This window comes from Chelonia mydas, chromosome 5 (genome assembly GCF_015237465.2).
Source record: "Chelonia mydas isolate rCheMyd1 chromosome 5, rCheMyd1.pri.v2, whole genome shotgun sequence".
Lineage (NCBI taxonomy): Eukaryota > Metazoa > Chordata > Testudines > Cheloniidae > Chelonia > Chelonia mydas.
This window is the reverse complement of record NC_051245.2, coordinates 122,024,186-122,050,086: the sequence shown is the minus strand read 5'-3', so window position 1 is coordinate 122,050,086 and position 25,901 is coordinate 122,024,186. Positions and strand designations below refer to the sequence as shown.

At 44.4% G+C, this 25,901-nt stretch overlaps 1 protein-coding gene across 1 annotated transcript; it reads left to right on the top strand.

Annotated features, from left to right (window-relative positions):
* Positions 1-1,283: 1,283 nt before the first annotated feature.
* TOMM5 (translocase of outer mitochondrial membrane 5) lies at positions 1,284-4,444 on the top strand. Its single transcript, XM_037902177.2, has 2 exons — positions 1,284-1,580; positions 3,864-4,444. The coding sequence occupies exons 1-2, from the start codon at positions 1,460-1,462 to the stop codon at positions 3,896-3,898; spliced, it is 156 nt and encodes a 51-aa protein (XP_037758105.1). The 5' UTR covers positions 1,284-1,459; the 3' UTR covers positions 3,899-4,444.
* The last annotated feature ends 21,457 nt before the right edge of the window (positions 4,445-25,901 follow it).

Genomic DNA, 25,901 nt, shown 5'->3' with positions numbered 1-25,901 from the left:
TTCAGATAATGGTAGTCAATTTACTTCCCTGGAGTTTGAAACTTTTCTAGCACAGAGGAACATTTTACACAGAAGGTCATCCCTATATTACCCTCAAGCCAATGGGGAAATCGAACGGTTTAACAGACGTTTGAAAGAGAGTTTACAAACGGCTAAACTGGAAGGGCGATTGTGGATACCCTTCACTACTGATTTCTTGCAAGCATACTGGGCTCCACGACATGCCACAACACAAAGATCACCCGCAGAGTTACTGCATGGGAAACAGATGAATACTAAACTGAACATTGCTGGATTGTTAAATGCACGACCTGATGCCCCAAATGAGGATGATGTGAGAAAAACAGTTGAACAGAACCAAGCAAAGTCTAAGGCTTTCACAGACAAGCGGCAGGGTGCTAAGGAACCAAAGTTTGAGTGGTTCCTTCGTTAGAATACGAAAACCTGGAATTTTACGCAAAGGGGACCATAAATTCACAGCTCCTCTTAAAATCATAGAGAAGAAGGGACCTATCGACTTTCGGGTGGGCGGGTATGGAATGCTTCTTATCTTGCACCTGCCTATGAGGAGATGATGCCAACACCCAGTCTGCATCGGATGACTTCACCGTAGTACCAACACAAGCCATTGCACTGGAACCGGGGCTTGAAAGACGGCCTGTCAGACCCAGACGGCCACCTGTCTGGACTAGAGGCTACGTTATGTAGTATCTACGCTGTTTTCAGTGTAATAGTTCTGCCAACAGTATAGTGTCTTGTTTCATATTTGTTCCTGTGGTGAGAACAAAAATGTTTATTTTAATCGGGAGGGTTTCTTAAGCGAGGCGGGAACGTGGTGTCTAGATGTTGCTTGTAACTATCAGCCTTGGGCGCGCGGGCTGTCGGGAGCCTGAAAGGCCAGGAAACAGGAAGAGGAGTTGAGTGCCCGGAGAGAGCTACCGAGGGTGCAGCAGCAGCTTGGTAAAGAGGTGTCCACTTTGCAAATAAAGGCCCCTTGAAGCTTGTGAGTGCCTTGGCTGGCACAACGCGGCGCTAGGCAGGACTGCGGGGCCTGCGCTCGGCCTGGGCTCAGCCTAGAGGCTCACAGTGGTCCCGCCTGGCTTTGAACCGACACAGCCGCGCGCCAGCCAGACCCGCCCCCGCCCTGCCGCGCCCACAGGGCCGCTAGATGCACAGCACCTCCTGCCCCCCCCCCCCCCATGAGGGCAGCCAGGCTTCAGTGCGGCTCCCGCGCATGCTCCCGCGACGGCTTAATGGGAGCCGCGCCGCTCCGTCGTCACGTGACTCGCTCCCGGCCTTTCCTCCGCCCCTGCGCGGAGTGACGGTGAAGGGGTTGTCACCGGGAGTGTCCCTGCTGAGGCGCCGTAGCGCGGGCGGGGCCAGAGGGCGGAGCGGGGCAGCAGCGCCCGCCGCCCCGCAGCAGTCCCGGCCACAAAGCCCGAGCAGCCTGGCCGCCGCCATGTTCCGGATCGAGGGGCTGGGGCCCAAGATGGACCCGGAGGAGCTGAAGCGGAAGATGCGGCAGGATGTTCTCAGCTCGGTCCGCACCTTCCTCATCTACGTGGCGCTGCTGCGGATCAGTGAGTGACGGGCGGGGCGCGCGCTGGCCCTTCCCCTCCCCCAGGGCCTCGCCACCAGCCGCCCGCCCCACGTGGGCGCGCGCTGCCCCCTCCCCCCGCCCGTGACCCGGCCGGCGCTCGGGGCGCGCTCCGCGCGTGCCGTGCCCGCCCGTGGGGCGCAGCGCGGAGCCGGCAGGCGCGGGGAACCCCTGGGCTCGCCGGGCGGGGAGCGGGCAAAGCCGGGGCCGGGGCCAGGGCTAGCGCGGGCAAGGCGGCTTTGGGGCGGGGCGGCAGCACCGGGGCGTGGGGCCGGGGCGCTGGGCTGCTCGCCGGGGCCCGTGCTGGTGCCGCGGCCCCTGCTGATGGCCGTGCAGGCACCCCGCGGCCAGCTGCACCCCGGATGGGAACGCTGCGGGGACCCTGGGGTGCAGCCCCCCGCAAAAACCCCAGGCTGCCTTGGGCCGGCCGGACCTCCTGCCCCCGGCGAAGGGCGCGCCCGGCGGCAGCGAAAACAGGGCGTCGGGAAAGTCTCCCGGTTTTTCGCATGTGCAGATCAGGTGTCAAGTTTTAAAGCCTGAAAAGACAGAAAAAACTAAGGGCCTCAGTGTACGGCCCCGAGCCTGCGCTGCCCCGCGGGGCTTGGAGCCTGTCGCTGCAGCGAATTGTTCGCCGGGTCCGGCGCGGACGGGGAGCGGCTCACGTTCGTTTTGCAAGGGTCGTTCTCCTGGATCTGTCTGCCCCACGGTTGTCTCGGTAAACGTGCCCGGGGTGACTGTCTCCTGGTGCAGCTCTTTGGCTTTCAGACCTCAGAATAGCTTCTTAAATTCTGGGTTCTCTAACGCTAGTTCTGTCTTCAAAGTAAACCTTCCACTCAGCTCCTTAAAACGTGAAGTTATAAGTTGTAACTCTGAAGTTGTACTTCTGCAGGCCCTCACGGCATTAAGGTATCGATCACCCTTAATAAAGAAAAAAGCTAAGAGTAAGAGGGAGGCACACCAAAAGTTACCTGAGGGCATTCCTGTCCATTATAGTGTGTTGCATTTGTCAAGTGATGGAATAATTACCCCTTGTCAGCAAAGCAAAGTGAGACTGACATATAGTTTACTACAAAGGCAAGAAAACGCAGCAACATAATACTGTTTTGCTGTGTGCATTGTATGTTCATGTAAAGGCATTGGTGTGTATGAGTAATTCGTTGAGTTAGGATCCTTTAAATATTCACCATACATGTAATTAGATGGGTAAAGGAATATTTTTACAGGAAGACACACTACTATCCTCTTTACAGATGACTTGCAAAGGGAAAACTAGGTTGATCCCAGTGTCTGCTGCTTTATCATGTACAAGAGCCTGAATGGATTGATGTGTTTGCTTGTTGGGTTTTTTTAAGCCGTAAAAATAACATGTCAAGTTCTGTTTCTTGTGGTTTTTCTGGGAGTGTTGTTGGGGGCTGTAGAAGAAGACTGGAAGTTGCTCAGTCGTTGAAGCTGCAAGCTGTTCCAGGGACTCAGTGGGATTCTGTGCAATTGCAGGGGTCTGCCTGTGGCACAGCTTGCAGGATCAGGGCCCTAACCCTTCATTGAAAATTAGAGCAATGTTGAAACTGACAGATTTCCTCCAAAGTAAGTTAAACAGGTGTTAACAAATCTACTAACAATCTCAATAAAAATTACTCTTCATGCAGGTCTGATCTGCACTAGAAACTTGCTTTGTTGGTTTTTTATGACCTTTTTATACTGCAAAAATTGCATTTGCTGGTGCGGTTTATTTTGTTCATGGAAGTGGTACAAGCTATACCAGCAAAAGCACATTTTTGCTAGTGTAAACTGCATCTGCACTAGGAGGGTTTGCCAGTATAGCTGTACTTCCAGACCCTTTCTAATGTACAGAAGGCCCAAGTCTAACTTCCTTGGCACTCTGCTTTCTGGAAGAGTTGGCAGGATGAAGAAATTAGTCTAGTTAGTGTAGATAGATCTGAATTTATAATGTAAAAAGCAAGCAAAATCCTCCTAACTTCCAAGCCTCTTTCATACACCATAGGAAGCCAACTGGGCGGGGAGGGAGGATGGGGTGCAAGCACCCATTTTTTTTCTTTGCAGGTCACCTTTCAAGACCTTGCTTGCGGTTCTTGCTCAGGTGTTGCTCAGGTTCTTGCTTTGCTGAATAGGAGATCGTCGATTTGTGGACAAACAGCAAGTTTAGTTTTTTCTTGTGATAGGCAGAGCAAATTGTATGCCTAAAACAACTTGTAATCCTGTGTAGTTGAACTAAAAATCTATATCTTGATTGTACATTCTTTTTCAGCTCCATACATCTTAAAGAAATTGGATAATATATGAATACAGAAGAGCTGCAAAGACTGGATACATGGAAACACAAAGGATTGTGGTTGCCTTTCTGTTAATAAACAAGATGCAAAAGGCAGATTTCACATACCGAATGGATCTAAAAATTTCATTTAAGCATATTTGACTTTGTGAGAGCAATGGCCTAGCTGGAAGTATGGAAAATGGTTATTGTCCTTCTGATTGATTTCAAGTCATGTAATGCTCCCATGTGGCGGCATATCTTTATTTGTGCTGGTACAGCCCTTGTCTTGTGTCCAGAAATTGCATCATACTCCATTTTTGTAAGAAGTATTAAGTGCAAACAGATTTCTTTGTTCTGGAGCTACCTCTAAAATACCACAGTGCTATGGCTGTCAATCTTACTGAACCTGTCTGTGTGAAAAATGAACTTGTTTGGATCCCTAAACTCCATCTAGGAAGCTGTTAACTTGAATCCAGTTAATTGATTTTATTTTTTGTTGAAATAAAATGGAATAATAAGTCTGTGATTTCAGGCACAGTTCTATTGCTTTATTTTTAATAAAATCAGTTACAGTAGAAGACTCGTGGGATCTTTTTTACTCCCATCCCTCACCAAAGTCGTCTTTCCCAAAAGTTTCTCATGTATGGAGTTGAGGGAGGGAGGTGTGTGTGGGGACTGGGAAAAGCAGAGATGATAGCAAGAATGAGGAAGGGGATAGGAAATGCAGTGCTTGTACCTTTTTAAGAAGGAGACTGTTCATGCCCTGGAAAGTTTACAGTCAAAATAGACAAGACAGATAAAAGGTAGATGGGGAAATAGTGACACAAAGAAGGGAAGTCACCCAGAAAGTGAGTGGCAGAGCAGGAGTTAAACTCATGTCTCCTGTGCTCCAGTCTTGTGCTCTGTTCATTAGACCATGCAGCCTGTGGTTTAAGATTTCCTCAAATGTATTTTGTTCCAGATTATTCAGTAAAGCTTACAAATGCCATTTGCTCATCTGTTGCCGTGACATAGCTTCTCCACCGTCATAATACCTCATGCTTCCTAGTCTTCTGCACCTTCCTAAAACCAAACCCTCTGCCCACCCGTCTCTCATGGGGGGGGTCCCTTGCTGTTGGGTCTCTTTGTCGCACAGAAAAGAAATTGCTGAATCCTAGGAGGAAGAAAATGTAGCTTAGCAAACTGGATTTCCTTGGGTACTTCCTTGCAGCAGGGCAACTTCTTCCAAGTCTAGCCTTGAGTGGGTTCCTGCAGTTGGACCAGATTAGCAACAGCCACGTTATACCATCTGTTAGCTCACAATGCTGAGTTGAGCTGTTACTGGGCCCAGAAAGGTGAGTCAGGAATTTTGACTCAGTGTCCTGAGACCCACTGGGCCAGATTTTTATGAAAATCCCACTAGAGTCTACATACATTTGAGAATCTGACCCTCAGGGACTCTGAGAAGTCCCTGCACAACCATGTCCTGCTACCTGGGTAACTTCAGGCCTATTAACCCGATAGCAATCCTGGGTGAAATGATGGAAAAGCTGATATTGATAGCTAAAGGATAGAAATCCTGTTAATGCCAGTCAACATAATTTTATGGAAAATAGGACTTGTCAAACAAACCTGATTTCATTCCTTGCTGAGATTGAGTTTGGCTGATACAGGTAACTGTAGATATAACGCAGATTACGGTAAAATGAGTTTGAAGTGTAGGAGATTCTGATTAAAATGGGTGCTATACCATATTAAAGCCTATGTTTATATGGATTAAGAGCTGGCTAGCTGACTGATCTCAACAAGTAGTCATCAGTGGGGTCACAACTGGGGTGCTCTTAGTGGGGTTCTGCAGGAATCAGTATGAGGCCCAACTCTTCAGCATTTCATCCGTGATCTCAGAGTAAATAAAATCACTGCTGATAAAATTTTCAGATGACAGAGTAGCAGAGTGATAAATGATGAGGACAGGGCAGTCGTACAGAGCCAAAGGCAGAGTGATAGATCTAGTAATAAGGGATACAGGCCATCAGTACAGAATGGGGGACTGCCCTGGGAAGCAGTGACTCGGAGAAGGTTTAGGTTGTAGGGGGGTTGTGGCAAAAAGGGCTGATCTGCCATCCTTGGATGTGATACAGGAGAGTGGTAAGTAGGAAGGTGATTTTTACCTGTGTGTATGGCATTGGTGAGACTGATGCTGGAATACTGGGTACAGTTCTGGTGTGTGCATTTTAAAAAGGAAGCTGAAGAATTGGAAAGGATGCAGAGAAGAGGCACAAAAATAATTTGGGGCTGGAGACGATGCTGGCAGCAGGACGCACAAACATCATGGTCAATGTCCTCTGGGCTAGGGGGCAGAATCTGTGTTCCATTGCAACTGGCCCTGGCTGCAGACATGCTGACACGTCCGTGGGTTCAGACTGCACAGGCACAGCGGTGTAGCTCCCTCCTGGAGCGCTCTGATTCCCCAGTAGGGTACAGTCTATTTTCTCCTCCCTCCCATGTGGCTGTCACACCAGGGCCATTCTTCCTGCTCCTGGGCTGATGGCCCGTGTTGCCTTAGATTACTGGTCAAAGAGCAAAACTGGATTCTCAGCGCACAGTGCCTCAACCTTGCGGAGGAGTGAATAACAATGTGCCACCCCTATGACCTCTAGAACAGGGGTTCTCAAACTGGGTCCCCTCGGGGACATGAGGTTATTACCTGGGGGCTCGTGAGCTGTCAGCCTCCACCCCAAACACCGCTTTGCCTCCAGCATTTATAATGGTGTTAAATACATTAAAAAGTGTTTTTAATTTATTAGGGGGGTTGCACTCAGAGGCTTGCTATGTGAAAGCAGTCACCAGTACAAAAGTTTGAGAACCACTGCTCTAGAACATCACAAATGAAGGGCTAACTGCATTTTAAAAGAAACTAACACACAAGGCTGAAGTCATTTGCCTTGTCCCAGTTCCTTATTCACAGACCAAACATTTTAAAGAAGTCATTAGTGTAAGACTTTTTTAGAAATTTCACCAGAATAAGCGTGGTTGATTTGTTACAATTTTATTACTAATTCATTATTTAAATGAACACTAGCGGTAAGAACAAAATTCTTCTTGGTCAAAATTCTTCTTGACACATCCCTGCAGCCTCTCCCCTATTCTGAAATAGCTGAGACGTGTCATTTCCTGACCCTGAAGCTTTTTTCTTTGCATAAAATAGCGGCCCATGTCCCTCTTCCCCCTTTCCCCACCAAACACACACATACAGTTGTATTTTGCAAATTATCCTGGAATAAGGAACTGGGGTTTCAACCCCCATAAATGACAAAACACTTCCTGAGTTGCCCCCAGGTTAAAGTCCTTTTAAGCAGTAAACCATTTTGAAGATCACCCTGAGGACAGTGTCTTTTGCTGGGGTAAGAGGTGGGGTTGCGACTGGAAAAGCACCACCCATTTTATAGTGAACAACCAGGGCTGGTCAAACATTACTTGTGGAAACTTTTTTTTTTTTTTTACCCAAAAAATGGGGTTTTGACTAAAAAATGTTCATGAAAAGTATTTGCTTTCCACAGAAAATGTTGACGACTTGTCCAAAAACCTAATGCCTGAAAACAGAGAATAATTCAGTTGACAATTTGGAGATGCTACTATCGTCCTTCTTGGGAATTGTAGTTTGGACTAGGGTTGCCAACCATCTAGGATTGTCTTGAAGTCTCCAGGAATTCAAGATTATGTCATGTGAGGAGACCTCCAGGAATATGTCCAACCAAAACTGACAACCCTAGTTTGGATATATGGTGGCCCAGTTCTCTACCTGCTGGGCTCTTAAGCCAGACTACTTCTCCCATGGTGCCCCATGGCCATGGGACTCATCATACACTGTCATGGCTCAGGAAGAGCATTATGGTGCATTGTAGCTGTGAAGCCTAGGGGACAAAATTAAAAATAACTACCATTCTGATATCATCACTTGACTCCAGGAGCCAAAACCCCAGGCACACGCCTCTGTTGCCTGTACCTAATTCCGCCTTCGTGGCTGCTGCTTGCAATGTTCTCTAGTTCTAATGGATCTAGTTCACCTTTATGCTGCTGTCCTGTTTCTTCTTCGCTGCGCATGGTCCTGCCCTATTCCTAGTTATCTACAGTTTGAAAAGGTGAGAAAAATGCTGGGAAAAGATGTGAGCACTGACACCTTGACTCCTACCAACCTTAAAGATCACCACAGGGTGACACCAACACGCCCAGTCCCAGATTTCCCTCCAGAAACGTATGTCCTGTAATGCCCAGCCCTCTCCCGGACAGTGTGAACATATTGAGTCCCTTATTCCTTTAAGGGAATAATATACCAGTTTATTATTTTAAATAGCATTACCCGGACACTCCAGCTTAAACACACTGGAATTGATAAAATGGTAAAACAAGGTTATTAACTACAAAGAGAGATTTTAAGTGAGTACAAGCCAGGAGGCATAAAATAAAAAGAATGGTTAAAAGAAAACAAAAGATAAAACACTTACTAGTGCCTAACTTAACAAACTATTAGATTTAAACAAAATTCCTCACCACCTATTTCCAGCAAGGTTACTGAACAAACTCTTCAGGTCAGGAGTCCCCCACCCCGACTCCAACGCCCGCTTTCCTTTTTCTTCTTAGGTGTGATGCCAGCGACAGGGAGAGAGAGGCAGGTACTTTGGGGTGTCTGCCCTTCTTTTTATAGTCCTGTCCCCCCTTTGAGAAGCATGTCCCGCTGGGAGGAGGATGACAGACAGCCTGGTGAAAAGGGAAACTCCATGTTGTTTCTTTGCTAAGATGTAATTTTGGTCCCCCGCCCCCATCCTTGTCAAAGAGCGACCATTGAGCAGGTATTGGTCCTTCAGCCTTGTTGACACCTGGCTGAGGTGTCAGCTTGCCCTTTGTCTATGAGGTACCGGTTTAGCCACTCCCCAGACTTATCTGGGAAACATACTTCAGTCATGATTTCAGCTTATGCTCATAACTTTACCTTTTGTGTTGTGTGGCAAATTGCCGGCACTACTTTGATAGGTCTCGTGCTTTCTCTTGTGGGGGGTGTGTGTGTTTCAGGGCACCGTTTTTTGCCCCTGAACTGGGGTGTTAACTGCCCCACTAGTGTCCTAGAGGAGGGGAGTGGAGAGGGAGGGTCCCAGGACCGCCCCCTACTCCGGGTCCCAGCCCAGGGGCCCTAGGGATAGCGGTAAACCTCTAGAACTAGCGGTTCCTTCCCCTGGGCTACTTCCCTCTCCTGCCCTTTAGTTTGTGGGGCTTCCTGCCCTCCCTCTGCACAAACCAGGTGTCCCTTTACCTAGGGTCTTGGTCTTAGCCTACTGCAGCACTTCTCCAAATTCCCCTCTGCTTCCCTCCAAACTGCTCTCTGCTCCAACACCAATCCACTCGGCTTCAACTCCTCCAAACTGCTCTCTATTCCAACACCAATCCACTCGGCTTCAACTCCTCCTCTTGTCTGATTGAAGCAGGGAGTTTTTATCATGTGACTGGCTTCAGGTGCTTTAATTAATTTATAGAAAACTTTCTTCCCTCTACAGGGAATAAGGCTCCCTTCTAACGCTCTCCTGCTGCCCTCTGGCCATGCTGTATCACAGTTGTTATGTGCCTTTTGCCATGGTATTACGGATTAGCCAGTTATGGGATTTTAAATGACCCCTCACAAGGCGTACCTTGTACAAACATTATTACAATTGTGTGTAGGGTGTGAACACAGAGGTATAGTCTGTCAAGCACAAACACAGAACCCAGTGTCTTTTTTATTACTTTCACTGGCAATTTGGCCCAAGAGACTTACCCTTTCAAGGGGCTCAGTAATCTTTGGCATGAGGATAAAAAAGGTTTGAAAACACAGAACTGGAACCCAGCCTTTGCTACCTGCCGCACCCCTGCCCTGCACTGAATCTGTTATTCCCCAAAGGAGAATACCTTTTTTCATTTGTTTTACGTATTTATTTGTTGTTCAGTAGGTGGGAGAATTTGTAACTGACGGTCTGTCACTCTCTGGTGTTCCGTTATTTATTTATTTCTCTCTGGAAAGCTTGTATGATGAGAAACACATTCCTTTAAGAACCTCTCTCTCTCGGGGAGTTCCTGGGTGTTACCTCAGATTTGAGGCTACATGGGGGGCATATTTCTATGGAAAAATTACTATCTAAGGGCAAGGAGGAAGAATTCTTATTATCGTATAATATAGGAAGAATCCTTATTCTAACTGAATACTCTCTAGAGCTCCTAAGTATGCTAAGCACTTCACAGGTTCCACTGAAGCATCTAGAAGATAGACTTGACAGGCCCTGAGACATAAAAGAGGCAGGAGGAGGAGAAAGGATATGGATTATGCAGTTACTTTGTTCATGTCCCCGTGTCTGCAAGTGTCAGTGCTAGAGTGAACAGTTGGTAGGAGAAAGAGTTCTACGGTTAAATTACAGAACAAATTTCAACTTAAATAACCAATGGAGAGTGATGAGGATAATGGGTAATACCTGCACCAGAGGTCCCATGCCTCTTGAGAGGACACACTTCAGACACTGCACATTTGAAGAAAATATGTTAACGGTTGCAGACTTTAAAGCCTGGCTGGCTAAATGGGATAAAACTAATGCCAGTAACAGAATTTGTTATTGCGTGTTTACAGTAAAATATGCTGGTGTTAATCCTGTTCAACACCATTTTACCGGGGGAAAGCACCAGCCCACTGTTCAGAATGCAAAACAGAACATCTGTATTACACATTTGTAATCACTGAAAAAACACAAAAACGGTGGACATTGTCACTGCAACTGAATTGGTCTGTCTGTCATGGGGTGAAGCTTCGTACAATTGTTTGTCAGTGAACTGTGGCCAGGGGTGCTGGAACTAGGGATGTTGGGAGAGCAGCAGCACCCCACCTTGAAGTAGTAATAACCAATTTCATGGTTTCTGCTTTCAGTACCCCCACTATAAAAACATCCCTCACTGTGGCAGCAAACTATCAGTGTGCCTACAGTGAGATTCCTCTTTGGCAAGCAAGATAAAGCTGGCAAGAACAAAAATAGAAAGTCTGGTGGAATAAGCAGTAGGGTCATTCTCTGTGGAAAGTGCTGCGGAAAAACTGAAGGCAAGACATTCTTCATTGGCTGTTGCTACAGATGCTTCAAATTAAGGAAACTAAATTTTTTTCCGTTTGGCTGCTTGTTTTTCTTTTTATGGTGAAAGTGGCCTGAACAATGTCCTTTTGGATTTTTACGAGGAGCCAGATGAATCATCTGAATCTGTTACAAAATGTATAATTGATGCTGTGAATAACTTTGGTTTGGCCCTGAAAGACGTAATTGCACATGGACCAGAGAATGCATCAGTGAATTATGATAAGAACTGCTCTGTTTTTGTTAAAGTGAAAGCAATACAAACAAAGATAATACAGACTAATTGTAACTGCAATGACCTGCACAACACAGCACAAATTTTCAGGAAAGCACTCCGCTTTGAAGTGGGAGGTTTGGTTTTAAAAGTTCTTAATGGGTTTTCACGCAGTGCAAAAAAGTTGGGTGCCTCAAGTCCGTTTGGATCTTCCACAGCAAAATATTTCAGAGTGCTTCTGCACGTCCCCCACCTGCTGGTTAAGCCTCTTTCATGCAGTTGAAAGGCTTCTGCTGAACTGGGAGGCCATTACATTGTATTTGTTGCAGCCTTGAGAACCAGACTGCTACAATCCAGTTTGGAGATTCATCTGAGTTCAGAAGTGCAAGTTAAGTGACATGTTGACACTCCCCTAAGAGCTACATGTATTTTGTACCTTTGGTCACAGCCATCTCTCAGAAGCCCGGCTGTATTCTTGAAATGGATGCTAGGAATGCCGCAGAACTTTATGGTGTTACGTCAGAAGTCAGCTGATTGACAGGAAAAATGTTGAGTTCTTTGGTTAGCATGTGAACAGAGCTTTACTGCACCTGCCCAGGGAAGCTCAACAAAAGTTCAGAATTGAAGCCAAGACAGTTTAGAAGAGTGGCCTATCTGGAGAAATGGTTTTCTTTTGAGAATTCTTCCTCTTATTCGTTTTTCTGGCCGGAGCCTTAACAAGGCGCCTTCATTTGATGAGAGGATGAAACTGAGTGTGGATGGAGATGCTTTGTATAAGGAGGTCTGTCTATTACACATTGCTGCACCTGCTAGAATGGAAGATAAAAGTCTCAGTGGACCAGCTCAGACACAGTTTACATTTTTCAGGGTGGTTCAAGCCCCAGATTTCTTAAAAAAATAATTCAGTATTTTTTCTGTGCCATGCAGCATTTCATTAGGGGAGTGTGATTAGTTTTCAGTGTGATTGGAGACCTGTGGACTGATGAGAGCAATCACCTAAGCATAGACTTAGTCAAAAGTGAACTTTGCATTAGATGCGACCGTGGGTCTCATGTATGGAATTCCATGACATCTGCATTCAAAACAACAACTTGCTGGCTGCAGCAAAATTAAACAGCAAATACAAATTCGAAAAGTGGACATAAGAGATGGTATGTGGTACTAAGTGTGAAAACATCTATCTTAGGATAAAGTAAGAAAAATGATAAAATAACAAAAATGTGTGTGCGTGTGTGTGTGTGAGAGAGAGAGATTCCCCAGGGTACATGCTGGACTGTTGAACTGCTGTGTCCCCTTCACTCTCCAGCCCAGCATGCCTTTTACACGGCTCTGTTAGTAAAAAGCAGCCTCTCCAGGACTTGCTCACTCACAGCCATTAGTACGTAAAGGCACACCCAGCAAAGTTACATGAATGCTCTCCCAGCCATGTATGAACTACATATAGGGTGACACCCACAAATTCTTAGCCCCAGCCTTGCACCCCAGAAATGTGTGTCTTGCATGGAGCAGGGAGGGTTGGGTAGGGGGTGGAATCTCGGGGGGTGGAGGTGGTCAGGGGACAAGGAGCAGGATAGGTTGGAGATTCTGAGGGGGGCAGGAAGTGGGTGGGGGGCGGGGACAGTCTGTTTGGGGAGGCACAGCCTTCCCTACCTGACCCTTCATACAATTTTGGAACCCCGATGTTGCCCTTAGGCCAAAAAGTTTGCCCACGCCTGCCCTAATGTCTCAAAAAAAACTGGCTTTGAGTTTTAATTTAATTGCATGATACGCTCTATCCAGAAAGCCCGCGTTCGCTCACCGCATGCATCCCCACTACTGCGGCGCCACATTACCATTGGTCCTCCCCTCCTCCTCCGACTACTCTTCTAGAAAATTCTTTGACCTATATAAGCAGCCGCATGAGGCATGCCCAGCGCAATCTCTACAGTGTTTGTAATCTTTGTCCCGTGTACTCTACTGAAATAGCATAACAAGCCCGTGGCTTTACGTTTTAATTCAATCGTATGATACCGCCTTTTAATTTTAAAATATGGATCGGTTCGTTGTTAAGATAAGAAAAGGATCAGACAAGCTGTTCATGTGAAAGAGCCTTTTCAAAACTAGCACACGTAAAAAACAACCTAAGAAGTACAATGTCCCAACAGCGCCTCGACTCAGTCATGACTTTGTACATTGAACAAGGATTGGCTTCGTCAGTTAATTACAATGATGTGATTGAGGAATTTAAGTCCATAACATCTGGTGAGTGACGTCTCATTCTCTAGGACAGGTAGATGAGGAAATCTTAATCTGTTTTGGTCAATTTGGGTTAGCTCATTATCTGGTTAAAGATAAAGATCATGAAAATTGACTGTATCTTTGTATACGCCTGGTTATAGTGTAGTGTTTTGTGTCTCATTTTTTAAGTAAAGTTTAGTTGTTAATTTTAAAAAAATTACGTTTAGTTAAGCTTTAGTTTCTTTAGTTTGTTTGATGAATAAAAATAATGTCCTTTATGATTGAGTATTCAATAAATGTTCGCCTTAAAAAAATAAATAAATAAAATTCCCTGGGCGCACACCCTAATGAACTGTGTGCACTCCTATGAAGAACATCACATTGCTGACTCGTTGCGGGTGCAATGAGTCACAAGAAAGCAGCATAAAATGGCATAAACAAAGTGTGGTGGACATACCCTTTCTTCAGTAAAGTTATAAACATTAAAAACCATTGTCCTCTGTTGAAAAGGGCTTAATCCAATAGGGAAACTTGACTTTTGCAGACAACGGCAGCCTTGAAAGAGTCTGTTAGCCTGGAGGCTCAGCCCAGGTGAATCTTGCTGTACTCAAGAGGGTCTTACTTTAGCCTGGAGCTACATTATGAAGTTGTTATGGGAATCTCTGTAATCAAAGAGATTTCAGTTCTTATGGGACCTTACAATAAAAAATATCCTTTTTATACTCTTGAGTTTTTTCTGCTCTTTCCCCTCATGGTATTTGAGTCTAAAACCCACAGTTCATCCACCTCAGGTGCTGTGGGACAGGTACAATTGTCTGAAAAAGGTAAATGGGAGGGGAGGGGTGAAAGACATCTCGCTGTCCAGTTACAGGAAACATGTGTACTGCTTAAGGGAATCTCCTGATTCAGCAAGCTTCATGTACGCCATTATTTAGGTGATGGAAGTTTGGGCCACTCTTCAAGATATGGTAACCTGAATGTTCAAAGCAGGCTTTTGTTGCTACCATGGAAATGGAAGATGCTCTGCTATCACTTAAAGATCCAACGAAAGTTTATGAACATTAGCAAAGTGCACAGGTTCTGGCTGGTTCCTCTAGGCACACTCCATGGATCCTCAAACGGGGGCAAGATATGTCCCAAGAAGGAGGGCACCCTTGGAATAATGAAATCTTTAGCTTCTTGGAACAGTCTGTGCATCCTGACTCGTACATAACTAAGCTCACATGCTCACATCTCCGTTTTGTTTGGCCATCACAAAATATTGTTGCACTTCTTTACAGCTCATGTCACATGGTACTACTTGGATTTGCCTCCCTTCGTGATGAGAAATGCTACTTTGAAAGGTGACCCAATATTTCCAATGGCTGTTTATCTTCACAAAAGAATAGGAGGACTTGTGGCACCTTAGAGACTAACAAATTTATTTGAGCTTAAGCTTTCGTGAACTACAGCTCACTTCATCGGATGCACCACCAGGAATTTGTGTCTGAAACACTAGAAAAGTGGCACAGAAGACAAAATGAGAAATGTACCCATTTCCTCAAGCAGGGAAACAAGCAAGTTTCTCTTGGATCTCGGGAGTACTGCACAAGTCATCTTATGACTGCTGGGGCCACTTAGGTTAGAGGCATGGGGGGTTAGGGGAATGTTGACCTAATGGTTTTGAAAGACCTTTGTGTCACAGCTAATCAGTTCAGAATCAGTGGCAGAATTTCAGAGCAAATATGAAGAATTCTGTGTATTGTGAAGTCAAACCCTTCAGACACATCTGTGAAGATTATTCTAAGGACAGAGTCCCAAACCACGCAGCCGAATTTAACTTTAAAAAGAATGAAACAGCAACTGACAATACGCTAGGAAGCAGGAACAAGGTCACAGAGGGTTAGATGGCTTGGAAAGAAATGCCAGTGTACACAGTGGTCCTTTTAAAAAGTGATATATGCAGTGCTACGTTCTTTACAAATTTCATCAGGCTTAGTTTGGACTCCAAAATTAAACACTTGAGAGCAATTTTTAACCCTAAGAAAGTCAATAGCAGAGCCACACCATCTGATGTTTTTTTAATCAGTTGAGAGCATCAAATCAAGCAGTTTTCAGAGTAGCAGCCGTGTTTGTCTGTATCCGCAAAAAGAAAAGGAGGACTTGTGGCACCTTAGAGACTAACACATCAAGCAGTGACTTTCAGTTTCCCCCTCCTTGTGAAAGGTGTGGGAAAAGGTAACTGTTCCTGAATTAATCAGACTTCTCTTACAAGAATTCGCAAAATCTTGGGTGATGTTTTTCTCTGTTCACAATCCTCTACATTTACAGTGAGATGTTGATAGCTCCAAAATGCATGCTAGGCAACTTCTAGCAAAGCCTGTCATTTGATCCTGGGCCAGCACAAGGCAGTTTTATATTACACCCCCCCAAATGGCAACTGTAGACAAGGAGGCTGCCAGTAAAGCAAACTAATTGTCTGTGTTCCGCAAAAGAAAGTGTGGCAGGTCTGTAGAAGAAAGGCGTGGGCAATAGGATTACAATGTTATCTCTGCACCAGGTTCTAGTTTTTACGCTACACAGAGAACAGAGCCTTGTACAGAATATTTGCACTACCCACTTACAATAGTTTGGTATATCTTGGAGACACAGAAATCTGCTTGTTCTGTTTCTGGCAGAATATGGAGTGAAACATCACACCGTAAATTTTATCAGCAGTGATTTGAAAGTTACTTCCAGATCACTGATGAAAATATTTAATCGCATCAGGTCTAGTACTGATTTCTGCAGAACTCCATTAGAAACACCTCTATCTGATGATTCCCCATTGACAGCTACTTCGAGATTTGTCAGTTAGTCAGCTCTTAATCCATGTAATGTGTGCTTTATTGATATTGTCTAGTGCTAATTTTTCAATCAGAATGTTGTGCAGCAAAGTCAAATGCCTTACAAAAGTCTAGACTTATTACATCTATATAGTTACTTTCATCAACCAAACTTGTGATCACAAAGAATGAAATCAGATTTGTTTGACATGAGCAATTTTCCATAAAACCATATTGACGGGCAGTCATTATGTTCCTTTCTTTCAGTTCTTTAGCAGTTGAGTTCCACATAAGCTTTTCTGTTGTTTTGACTGGGATTGATGTAACAATCGGCCAGACATCCTGACCTGCGTCAACTTACTTGCATTTTAAAATACTGTCACATTAGCACTCTTCCAATCTTCTGGAATTTCCCCAATATTCTAAGGGTTATTAAAAATTTACATTAGCAGGCCAGAAATCTCCTCACTCAACTCTGTTAGGTGCAAGTTATCAGAATCTGCCGATTTAAAAATGTTTATCCCTAGCAGATGCTGTTTAATATCCTCACTTACTACTGGACTAGAAAATACTTCATCATCCTCACATGATGCTAGTACATTACTCTGCTGCTTTCCAGAAATAGGCAGAAGTGTTCAATAAATATTTCTGTTCTGTTGACATCAACAATTCTACCATCTCTAGCTGGTAATGGGCCTGTACCCAATGTACTTTAAGAAATCCTCACTGTTCTTACACCTGCCAGCCATAGATTTTTCTTTCTGATGTCCATCTCCTCTTATCAATTTTCTTCATTTTATAACATCTAGTTTAAATTAATTTGTGTCTACTTTCCCTTTTTTCTAAGTTATAGGTTGCTTTTTTGTTTCTAATTGCTGCCTTCACTCTGCTACTGAACCAGTTTGAGGTTTTAGCCAAAGTTGGCTTCTTGATTGTGGAATCATGGCTTTTGGCCATTTAATAATGCCATCTTAAAGAACTCACAATTTTCACTCATATCTCTAAGTTTTCCCTCTTGATCAATTTCACTCAAATTTTCCTCAGATCTGGGAAATTTGTCCGGTTGAAGCTCCAAGTATACTTATTACTGGCTGGGGCTGTCCTCTGTTTGCCAATATTGAATGTAATCAGATTTGATCACCAGTCTCTAGGCAATGGTTTATTCATCTTTATCCATCACAGTGATGTCCAGAATAGAATTCTTGCGTCGGTTGGAAAACCTTCTGTGTTAGAAAATGGTCTGTAATTTTTAGAAACTAATGATGTTCTACAACTGGCTGCATATGAAGACTTAGCTGAACAAGGCTAGTGTCAGAAACCAGTGGGGGTATCCAGGTCATTGGGGAGGCTTGGAAGGTGGCACAAAGTCCTTATACGCTGATAACTGTTTAAAGAGGTCAGCCTGGATTAGTGTCTTTCAGCTTTCTTGTAGACTGCTCAATGCTCTTGAGTTGCAGATATAACTGTAAACACAGGGAGCTCGGTATCTTATATGCAAAGGGCTGAAAATTAGTTTAATGCTTTAGAGAGACTTGAGTCTCATCTGCAATCCCACCTTTTATTCCCTTCTCCCTTGACATTTAGAGGTGTTGTATTCCCATGAAAGGTCTGAGACCACAGGGAATCATTTCTATTTACATCTTTCCATAGACAAGACTGTGCCCCATAGTTTCCCAGTTTTGGAGGACATTACTCTTGCCTGTTAATTGGGTACCATATCAGAGATTTTATTTTCTGCATCAGCAGAATGTGGCCAGAATACTACGCAACCATCACTTCTCCTGCTTTGATTAATCCATCTTTGCTTCCATATAACACCCCTCCATGCAAATGTAGCATTCCAGCAAATTGAAAAGCAAGTGTACAGGAGAACAGTTTGCAGTTACCCCTGCAGACTATAGAAGGTTTTTTTTTAAAAGTGAATTAATGTTGGTATTTTTGTCTATAAAAGGCTTTGAGTTCTGCACCTTTTCACAGAGATGCTCATCATAACCTGTGCCAGTTTAAATTTGAGCATAGGATGCAGTGTGTTTGGCAGCCATTTTCATTGTCCCAGGGTGGCTGCAGGGGAGCGAGAGGTAGCTAGCTAGCTGTTTTATATGTTACCTCATGCTTTGAAATTGGTTATGTTTTATAGCTTTGGTGTGCCTGGGAAGTGGTGTTGGCATAGGATTGAATTAGAAAAAAACAGCTGTATTTTCCCATAGTTACTCAAGGTGGAGGGAACTTCTGCATGCCTTTTAATTTCATGATGTTCCTATGGGAGTGCTGTAACTGTGTATTTGCTGACATCTGGTGGCTCTTTCGAAGTCTGGTACTAAACTGCAGTGTAGACACTGGCATTTCAAGAGTTCTGAAGCATGTAACTCAGGGTTAGTCAATTATTTTTTGTCAAGGTCCAAATATCCTGGTCAAGGTCCAGACTCCTGAGAAAATAATAAAAAATAACGATAAGTAAATAAAAAGATTTTGGGGTCTGTTCAAAAGCATCTGGAGGTCTGGATTTGGCTCGTGGTCCACGTATCGACTACCCCTGATCCAGCTGGAGGTCATGTGGCTAAAGCTCTTACTATGGCAGCATCGTGGTGTACATTTTTGGTGACCAGATTATTGTGCAGTTAGTTTATGCGACCTAGAAATGTGCGTCAGTAGTTCAAATTATTCCTTGCAACATGCATTACATTGCACTTGTCAACACAATTTCATCTGCCTCTGTGTTCTTCAGAGACACAAGGTGGGTCAGAGACACAAGGTATTAATGGAGCAGATAGAGGCAAATCAAACGAGAATAGTGTCTTCTCCACCACAGTTACATAGCTTATAAAATTACCCAGTACTAACAGGCCTGACTTGCAGATCGTGAATCGTTTGTCAATATAGGGACACTACATGCTCAGATGATGCAGTGTCTCACTACAGGTTCCTGAACTCTTAGCCTTTAGACATGTAGAATGTTTTAACCTTGGTAAAACTCTATAGGGCCCATCAACAGAGTATTTAATTGCGTATCCATACCATTGGGAGTGGAGATAAACTTTTAACAAGATAGCCCCATAGGAACTGTTCTTGTGGAGATGCAAATTTCTCTCTATTACACGAATGCGTTTAAATAATTTATGGGGATACTGTGACAACAGAGAGGAGGGACTAGGTAAGAGTAAAAAAAAACAATACTGCCCTTGAACTCAGAGGACACCAAGTTTAGGGCACACTGACAGTCATCAGCGTAGGCACTGCATTGAGGTATGGTGTAAAAGCTGGAAGAGCCTGGAATGGCATTTTAATAAGTAGAATTCTTGCAAAAAAAAGCAGATACTGTTATACAGTTTGGAACAACATTTTAGTAATGAGAACAGACTAAAAACACATTGTTAAGTGGTTATGGGCCAGAATTGGTTAATGGAAGTGTTCTACTAATTGGTTTTCGTTACTAAAATTTTGTCCTCAGGGTAATGAAAATCGATTAGGAGCACAGTCATTAACTCCACCTGCCCCAAAACCATTTTTTGAACAGCAATAATGACCCAGAACATAGTTACGAGGCGGCACAGGGGACCAAAATGATACACAGCTTCCAAGGAACTAAGAATAACTCTATACCACAGAAAACCTCTTCCAAAGTACCTTCTAGGGCCTCTTCTGGGCACTCAGTTCTGAGGCAGCACAAGGAACAAAAATATTCCGGAACATCCCAGAAAGACACTGTAATAAATTAAGTTGTTGTCAAACACAGCTGATATTGGTAAAAACACTTAACAATATTTTTGGAATGAGAACGAACTAATAACATTGTTATTATCCTGTTCCAGCTCAGAACCATTTTTGACACCATAAAGAACCAGGAACACAGACTTCTGAGGTGGCACAGGGGTCAAAAATGATATACAGAATACACCTGACTGAGAATAACACAGTACTACAGAAAACCTTGTCCGAACCCACCTTCAAGTGCCTGTTTCAGGCAATAAATACCTTTATGAGTGGAACCACCAAAAAACACACAGTTCCAGGGCAGCACAGGGGACCAAAATTATACACATAATACAACTAACTGAGCACAACACTGTACGGCAAAAAACCTGTTTCAAACCCACCTCCAAGTGCCAGTTTGGGGTTCTAAACAACGTTATTAAAACCACATGGAACACTCCCAAAGCAGCACAAAAAGAGAACAAAAATATGCTGGAACAAGCTGAAGTGGCCTTGGGAATGGCATTTTAACACTAAAACTCTCAAAAAAACCAACAGGCAGAGTTAGACAAACTCGAGAACGATACTGTAGTCATGAGACTGGATTAATTGCATGCAGACAGTAACCTGTTTTGGGGGCATCCTGATGTGGATTGTCTGCACTCAGAGACGAGGGGACAAGAAGCTGTCTCTCAAAGTTTTTGTGCCTCAGTTGTTTTGAAACACACATCCCTGGCAGATTTCATGGGAGCTTTGCCCACCTCACTCCTTGTTGAACTCAACATCAGGAAAAAAAATCGGGATCCACATTCCCAAGAGAAATGGGCAACAGTAGTTTGCAGCAGAAAGACTGTCGTTTTGGCAGGCCTATTTAGACCCCAGATGCATGCATGTGGAGGTTCCCCCTGGCCCCCGCCCCATCTACTGGCGATTTTCCTTCAGTCCTTAGGAACAGCAAAACATAAGCATCATCCTAAATTTCCTCCTGGGTTTAACTGGATGGCGAAGGGTAGCGTCTCCCTGCTGGACCCCTTTGCACCTGTCTCTAGTTCCTGAGAGTGACTTAGCAAATATACCTGCACTTCTGTGCAGTGTCCTGGCCTCTGACAACCCTGGGAATCAACAGAAGACGTGTGTGATGGGTGGTAGGACCACTGGATCTGTGTAAATCAGGAACCTGTCTGCAGCCTTCTATACTGACTCCTGTCCCCCAGCAGCCCCACCCCCACCATGGATTGCATGTAAATGGCGCTGAAGGTTTTGCATGGGACTCCATGCCTGGGTGAATTTCACACATATACCAAGAGTGAAATCCACTGAAGTCCATAGGTTTCAGAGTAGCAGCCGTGTTAGTCAAATACTCCTTTTGGTTTTTTTGAAGTCAATAGGAGGTTTCAGCAGGGCCAGAACGTCACCTTCTAATGGTAAGCTGCTTATCTCAGGCCGCTGCTACAACCTAAAGAAAATATGAAAACCGGCTACTTTGTACAGTCAGTAGGTATTTAAAAAATGACTTTTGATATCAGAAAGCTTTCCCAGTCATAACACCCAAAGCAAATCCACTGGGCAGATTGTATGCAAAAGATTATTTTTCAAACTTAATGTTTTATCCTCTAAAAAAGTAGTTAACATGTCAAATATACGTGTGCTAGCATGGGGCACGGGAAGTTTTGCAACAAACCAAACTGATTTAAATATCTGACAAAACATATCCCCTCGCGATGTGATCTGATTTTAAGTCATAATGACTGAAACCCCGTTACAAGCCTCATTTCTGGAAACTGAAATATCCTTAACTGCACACAGCTATGCTGCTTCCTGTGTGCACACACATTGGTGGAACTACATGTGAACACCAAAGGATTCTCCCTTCTGCACACAAACGCAGCCACATTCAGCTCCATGTACTTACAACAGCAGTCACTGAAAATGCGTAACAATTCACAATTCAAATCTCAAACCTAACTCTGCTACAGACCTGATATGTCAAAGATGGCACCCGAATATTTTTCAGCCTGATTCTGATCTCATTTACTACCGCTTTAAACCAGTGTAATTGCCACTGATGTCAATACAACTACTGTAGGTTTACACCAGTGTGTCGGAAAGCAGAACCTGGCCTTTTCTGCTCAGTGGCTCTGCAGGCTAGAGCTAACCACCACCCCGCCCCGCCCCAGGCTCTTCTTATTCAGGCTAAACAAATACTGATTTCAGTCTTCGCGCTGCCAGTTACATTGATGCAAATCTGGAGTAACTCCATCCAAGCATTTACACGGCTGCACCTGAAAGCAGAATCTGACCCAGTGATTGAAATCATCAGGAATTTTGGCTGAGAAAAGACTGCTGGTTCATAAGAACATAAGAACAGCCATAGTGGGTCAGAGCAATGATCTATCTAGCCCAGTATCCTGTCTCCAACAGTGGCCAATACCAGAACTTCAGAGAGAGAGAGAGAGAGAGAGAGAGAGAGTACAGAACAGGGCAATTCTGGAGTGATCCGCCCATTTTCCATTCCCAGCTTCTGACAGTCAGAGGCTTAGGGTTGTCCTGACCATGGGGCTGTGTCTCTGACCATCTTGGCTAATAGCCATTGATAGACTTATCCTCTATGAACGTATCTAGTTCCTTTTTTAACCCAATTATACTTTTTGCCATCACAATGACCTATGGTAATGAGTTCCACAGGTTAATTATGCGTTGTGTGAAAAAGTACTTCCTTTTGTTTGTATTTAACCTGCTGGCTTATTAGTTTCACTGGGTGACCTCTGGCTTTTATGTTGTGGGAAAGGGGAAATAACACTTCTCTATTCACTTTTTCCACACCATTCATGATTTTATAGATCTCTATCACATCCCCCATGTATTATCTCTTTTCTAAAATGAACAGCCCTAATCTTTTTAGTCTGTCTTTGTATGGAAGCTGTTCCATACCCTTGATCATCTTTGTCGCCCTTCTCTGACCCTTTTCCAGGTCTACTAGATACTGAGATGAGGCGACCAGAACTGGACACAGTATTCAAGGTCTGGGTGCACCCTGGACTTATGTAGTGGCATTATGATATTTTCTGTCATATTTTCTATCTTTTTCCTAATAGTTCCTAACATTCTGTTAGACCTTTTGACTGCTGCTGTATACTGAGCTGAAGTTTTCAGAGAACTATCCACGGTGTTTCCAAGATTTCTTGCTTGAGTGGTGGCATCTTATTTAGAACTCATCATTATATACGTATAGTTGGGCTTATTTTTTCCAATGTGCATTAATTTGCACTTATCAACATTGAATTTCATCTGCCATTTTGTTGCCCAGTCACCCAGTTTTGTGAGATCCCTTTGCAACTCTTCATAATCAGCTTTGGACTTAACTATCTTGGATAATTTTGTATCATCTGCAAACTTTGCCCCTTCATTGTTCACTCCCTTTTCCAGATCACTTATTAATATATTGAATAGCCCTGGTCTCAGTACAGATCCTTTGGGTGACCTTGCTTTTTACCTCTCTCCATTGTGAAAACTGGCTATTTATTCCTATCGTTTGTTTACTATTTTTTATCCAGTTACTACTGATCCATGAGAGGACCTTTCCTCTTGTCCCATGGCTACTTAGTTTCCTTAAGAGCCTTTGGTGAGGGACCTTGTCAAGAGCTTTCTGAAAGTCCAAGCACACTATATCCACTGGATCCCCCTTATCCACATACTTGTTGACCCCCTCAAAGAATTCTAGTAGATTGGTGAGGCATGATTTCCCTTTACAAAAGCCATGTTGACTCTTCCCCAATAAATCATGTTCATCTCTGTGTCTGATAATTCTGTTCTTTACTACAGTTTCTACCAACTTGCTGTGGGTAAATTAGGCTTACTAGCCTGTAATTGCCAGGATCATCTCTAGGGGTCTTTTTAAAAATCAGCATTACATTAGCTACCTTCCAGTCATCTGGTACAGAGGCTAATTTCAGCAATAAGTCATATACATAGTTCTGCAATTTCATATTTGAGTTCTGTTTTATGAATTTAGATGGAATAAATGGGCCTGTCACTGGGTGCTCTCCTCTCCGCTGGGGCTCCTCCTTCTGTCCGTGTCTGGGGATTAGCTCTTACAGTTGCTCACTGCAGCACTCTCCCTGGCTTGCTCACTTGAGACTTGACTGCTCCCGCTTCGTGGCTTGGCCCTCCAGCCAGGTCACTGTAGTTCTCCCCTTCCGGGGTATCAAACTCTCTAGGGACCCACTGACCTAGGCAATCCTTCCTCTTGCTGCCCTTTACCAGCCACGCTGCCCAGTGGCTGGTAGGGGAACCCGGGCCTGCCCTCTACACTGGGCTGCAGCCCAGGGACCCTACCACAAGCAGTCAAGGTCTGCACAGTCCCAGTCCTTAATGCTGTCTGTATCCCTGGGCTACTTCTTATCTTGCCTTCTCTCACCTTGTGAGTGACAGCGGTTTCTCTCTCTGAAGCCCCTTTCTGTTGTTAACTTCCAGTCTTTATAGCAGCCTCACCCATTCCATCTTAGCTGGGCTCCATCTTCACTCAGCCTTTCCAGCCTGGCTCTCCCTCCGGTGCAGCCTTTCAGGTTAATTGGCCCCCTTCTCAACCTCATGAGCCCTTTCAATGGTGGTATGGGGAGAACAGCCCAACGCAGGGCCAGCAGTGTTAACATAACCCAGTCACTGTCTAACACTGAACAGTGTTAAACAAGGCTCAGGGCTTGGTGTACAGAGACCTCAGCCTGCTTAGCACTATGGCAAACACACCATTAACAATCTTTTTAACTTTTTTTATTAAAGATACAGAAAAAGAAAAAACATTTTTGAAAAGTTAAAACATTTGAAAGCTGAAGTATTAAATAAGGCTTTCATTTTAACAGCATCCCCTGTTCCCTTTCCTGTTAGCTGGAGAGAGTTTTAGAAATACAAACACCCTTGTCTGACAATCTCTGAGATGGTAAAAATGGTCGTTTTTAGAAAAAGAGAAGAAGTGAGTTGAGATGAGCGGTTGTTATTGCAGCTGTTGTCGAAGTCCTTTCAACTCGGGAGTGGGGGGGCCTTGGGACTCAGCTGGAGCCAGGAAAGGTGATGATGTCGCCTGGGCCCCTCTGTCTGGTGTGGTCAGGATATTTCTCAAGGTGGGGATGATGAAGGCCCAAGGTCCCAGGTTGGGGTGGCAGCCATGATGGTGACGCCCACCTCAGGTGCCTCCCTCCATTCTTTTGAATGTTCTTTCTTCATTTTCTGTTCTTTCATACTTTCCCCACAAAAGAGCCCATCACCTCGTTATTTTGTCCAGCTATTAGGCCTAATAGCCAACCTACCAATTTTGGCTCATTAACTTCTGACTCCACATCTCCTGTTTTTAATAAGCATTGTTTCAACACGGTTCTTGAAGCATATCAACTTGGCCTTTTTGTTCAGACTCATTTAGTAATTCTGGCTCCCTTTCTTGCCTTTCCCCCATCAGCACTGGTTATTATAGGTTATTGTAACATCTTCTGAACTTTTACATACTATTTAGAGTTGAGCTCACTATTTGGGTAGATTTGTAGGCTCAGTTATCACAACAGCTCCTACAGAACTCTTGGGTGAATACCATGTGGTCCTAGTGATGTGTTACTGTTTTATTTATCAATTTGTTCCAGTACCTCTTCTATTGACACATCAAGGGGTGACAGTACTTTGGATTTGTCACCCAAAAGACTAGCTCTGATGTGAGTATCTTCCCCACTTCCTCTGCAGTGAATTTATTTAGCTTCCCTGCAATGGCCTGGTCTTCCTTTATGTAAGTGAGGGAATGGTCCCGCTATTGTGGGGAACTTTCCTGGCTTCTGCACTACCCCGGTGGAATGGGCTAGCAGAAGGATCTGAGTCCTCACTCCCACTTCCTTTACCTGGAGGCCTTCCTGCCCACTCTCCTGTCTGGCAGGGTCCTTGTAACCCCAACAAGGCTGGGTCCAGGATTCCTGGGGGGCTCGACCCCCAACCTTGCTGTGGTCACCTAGGACAG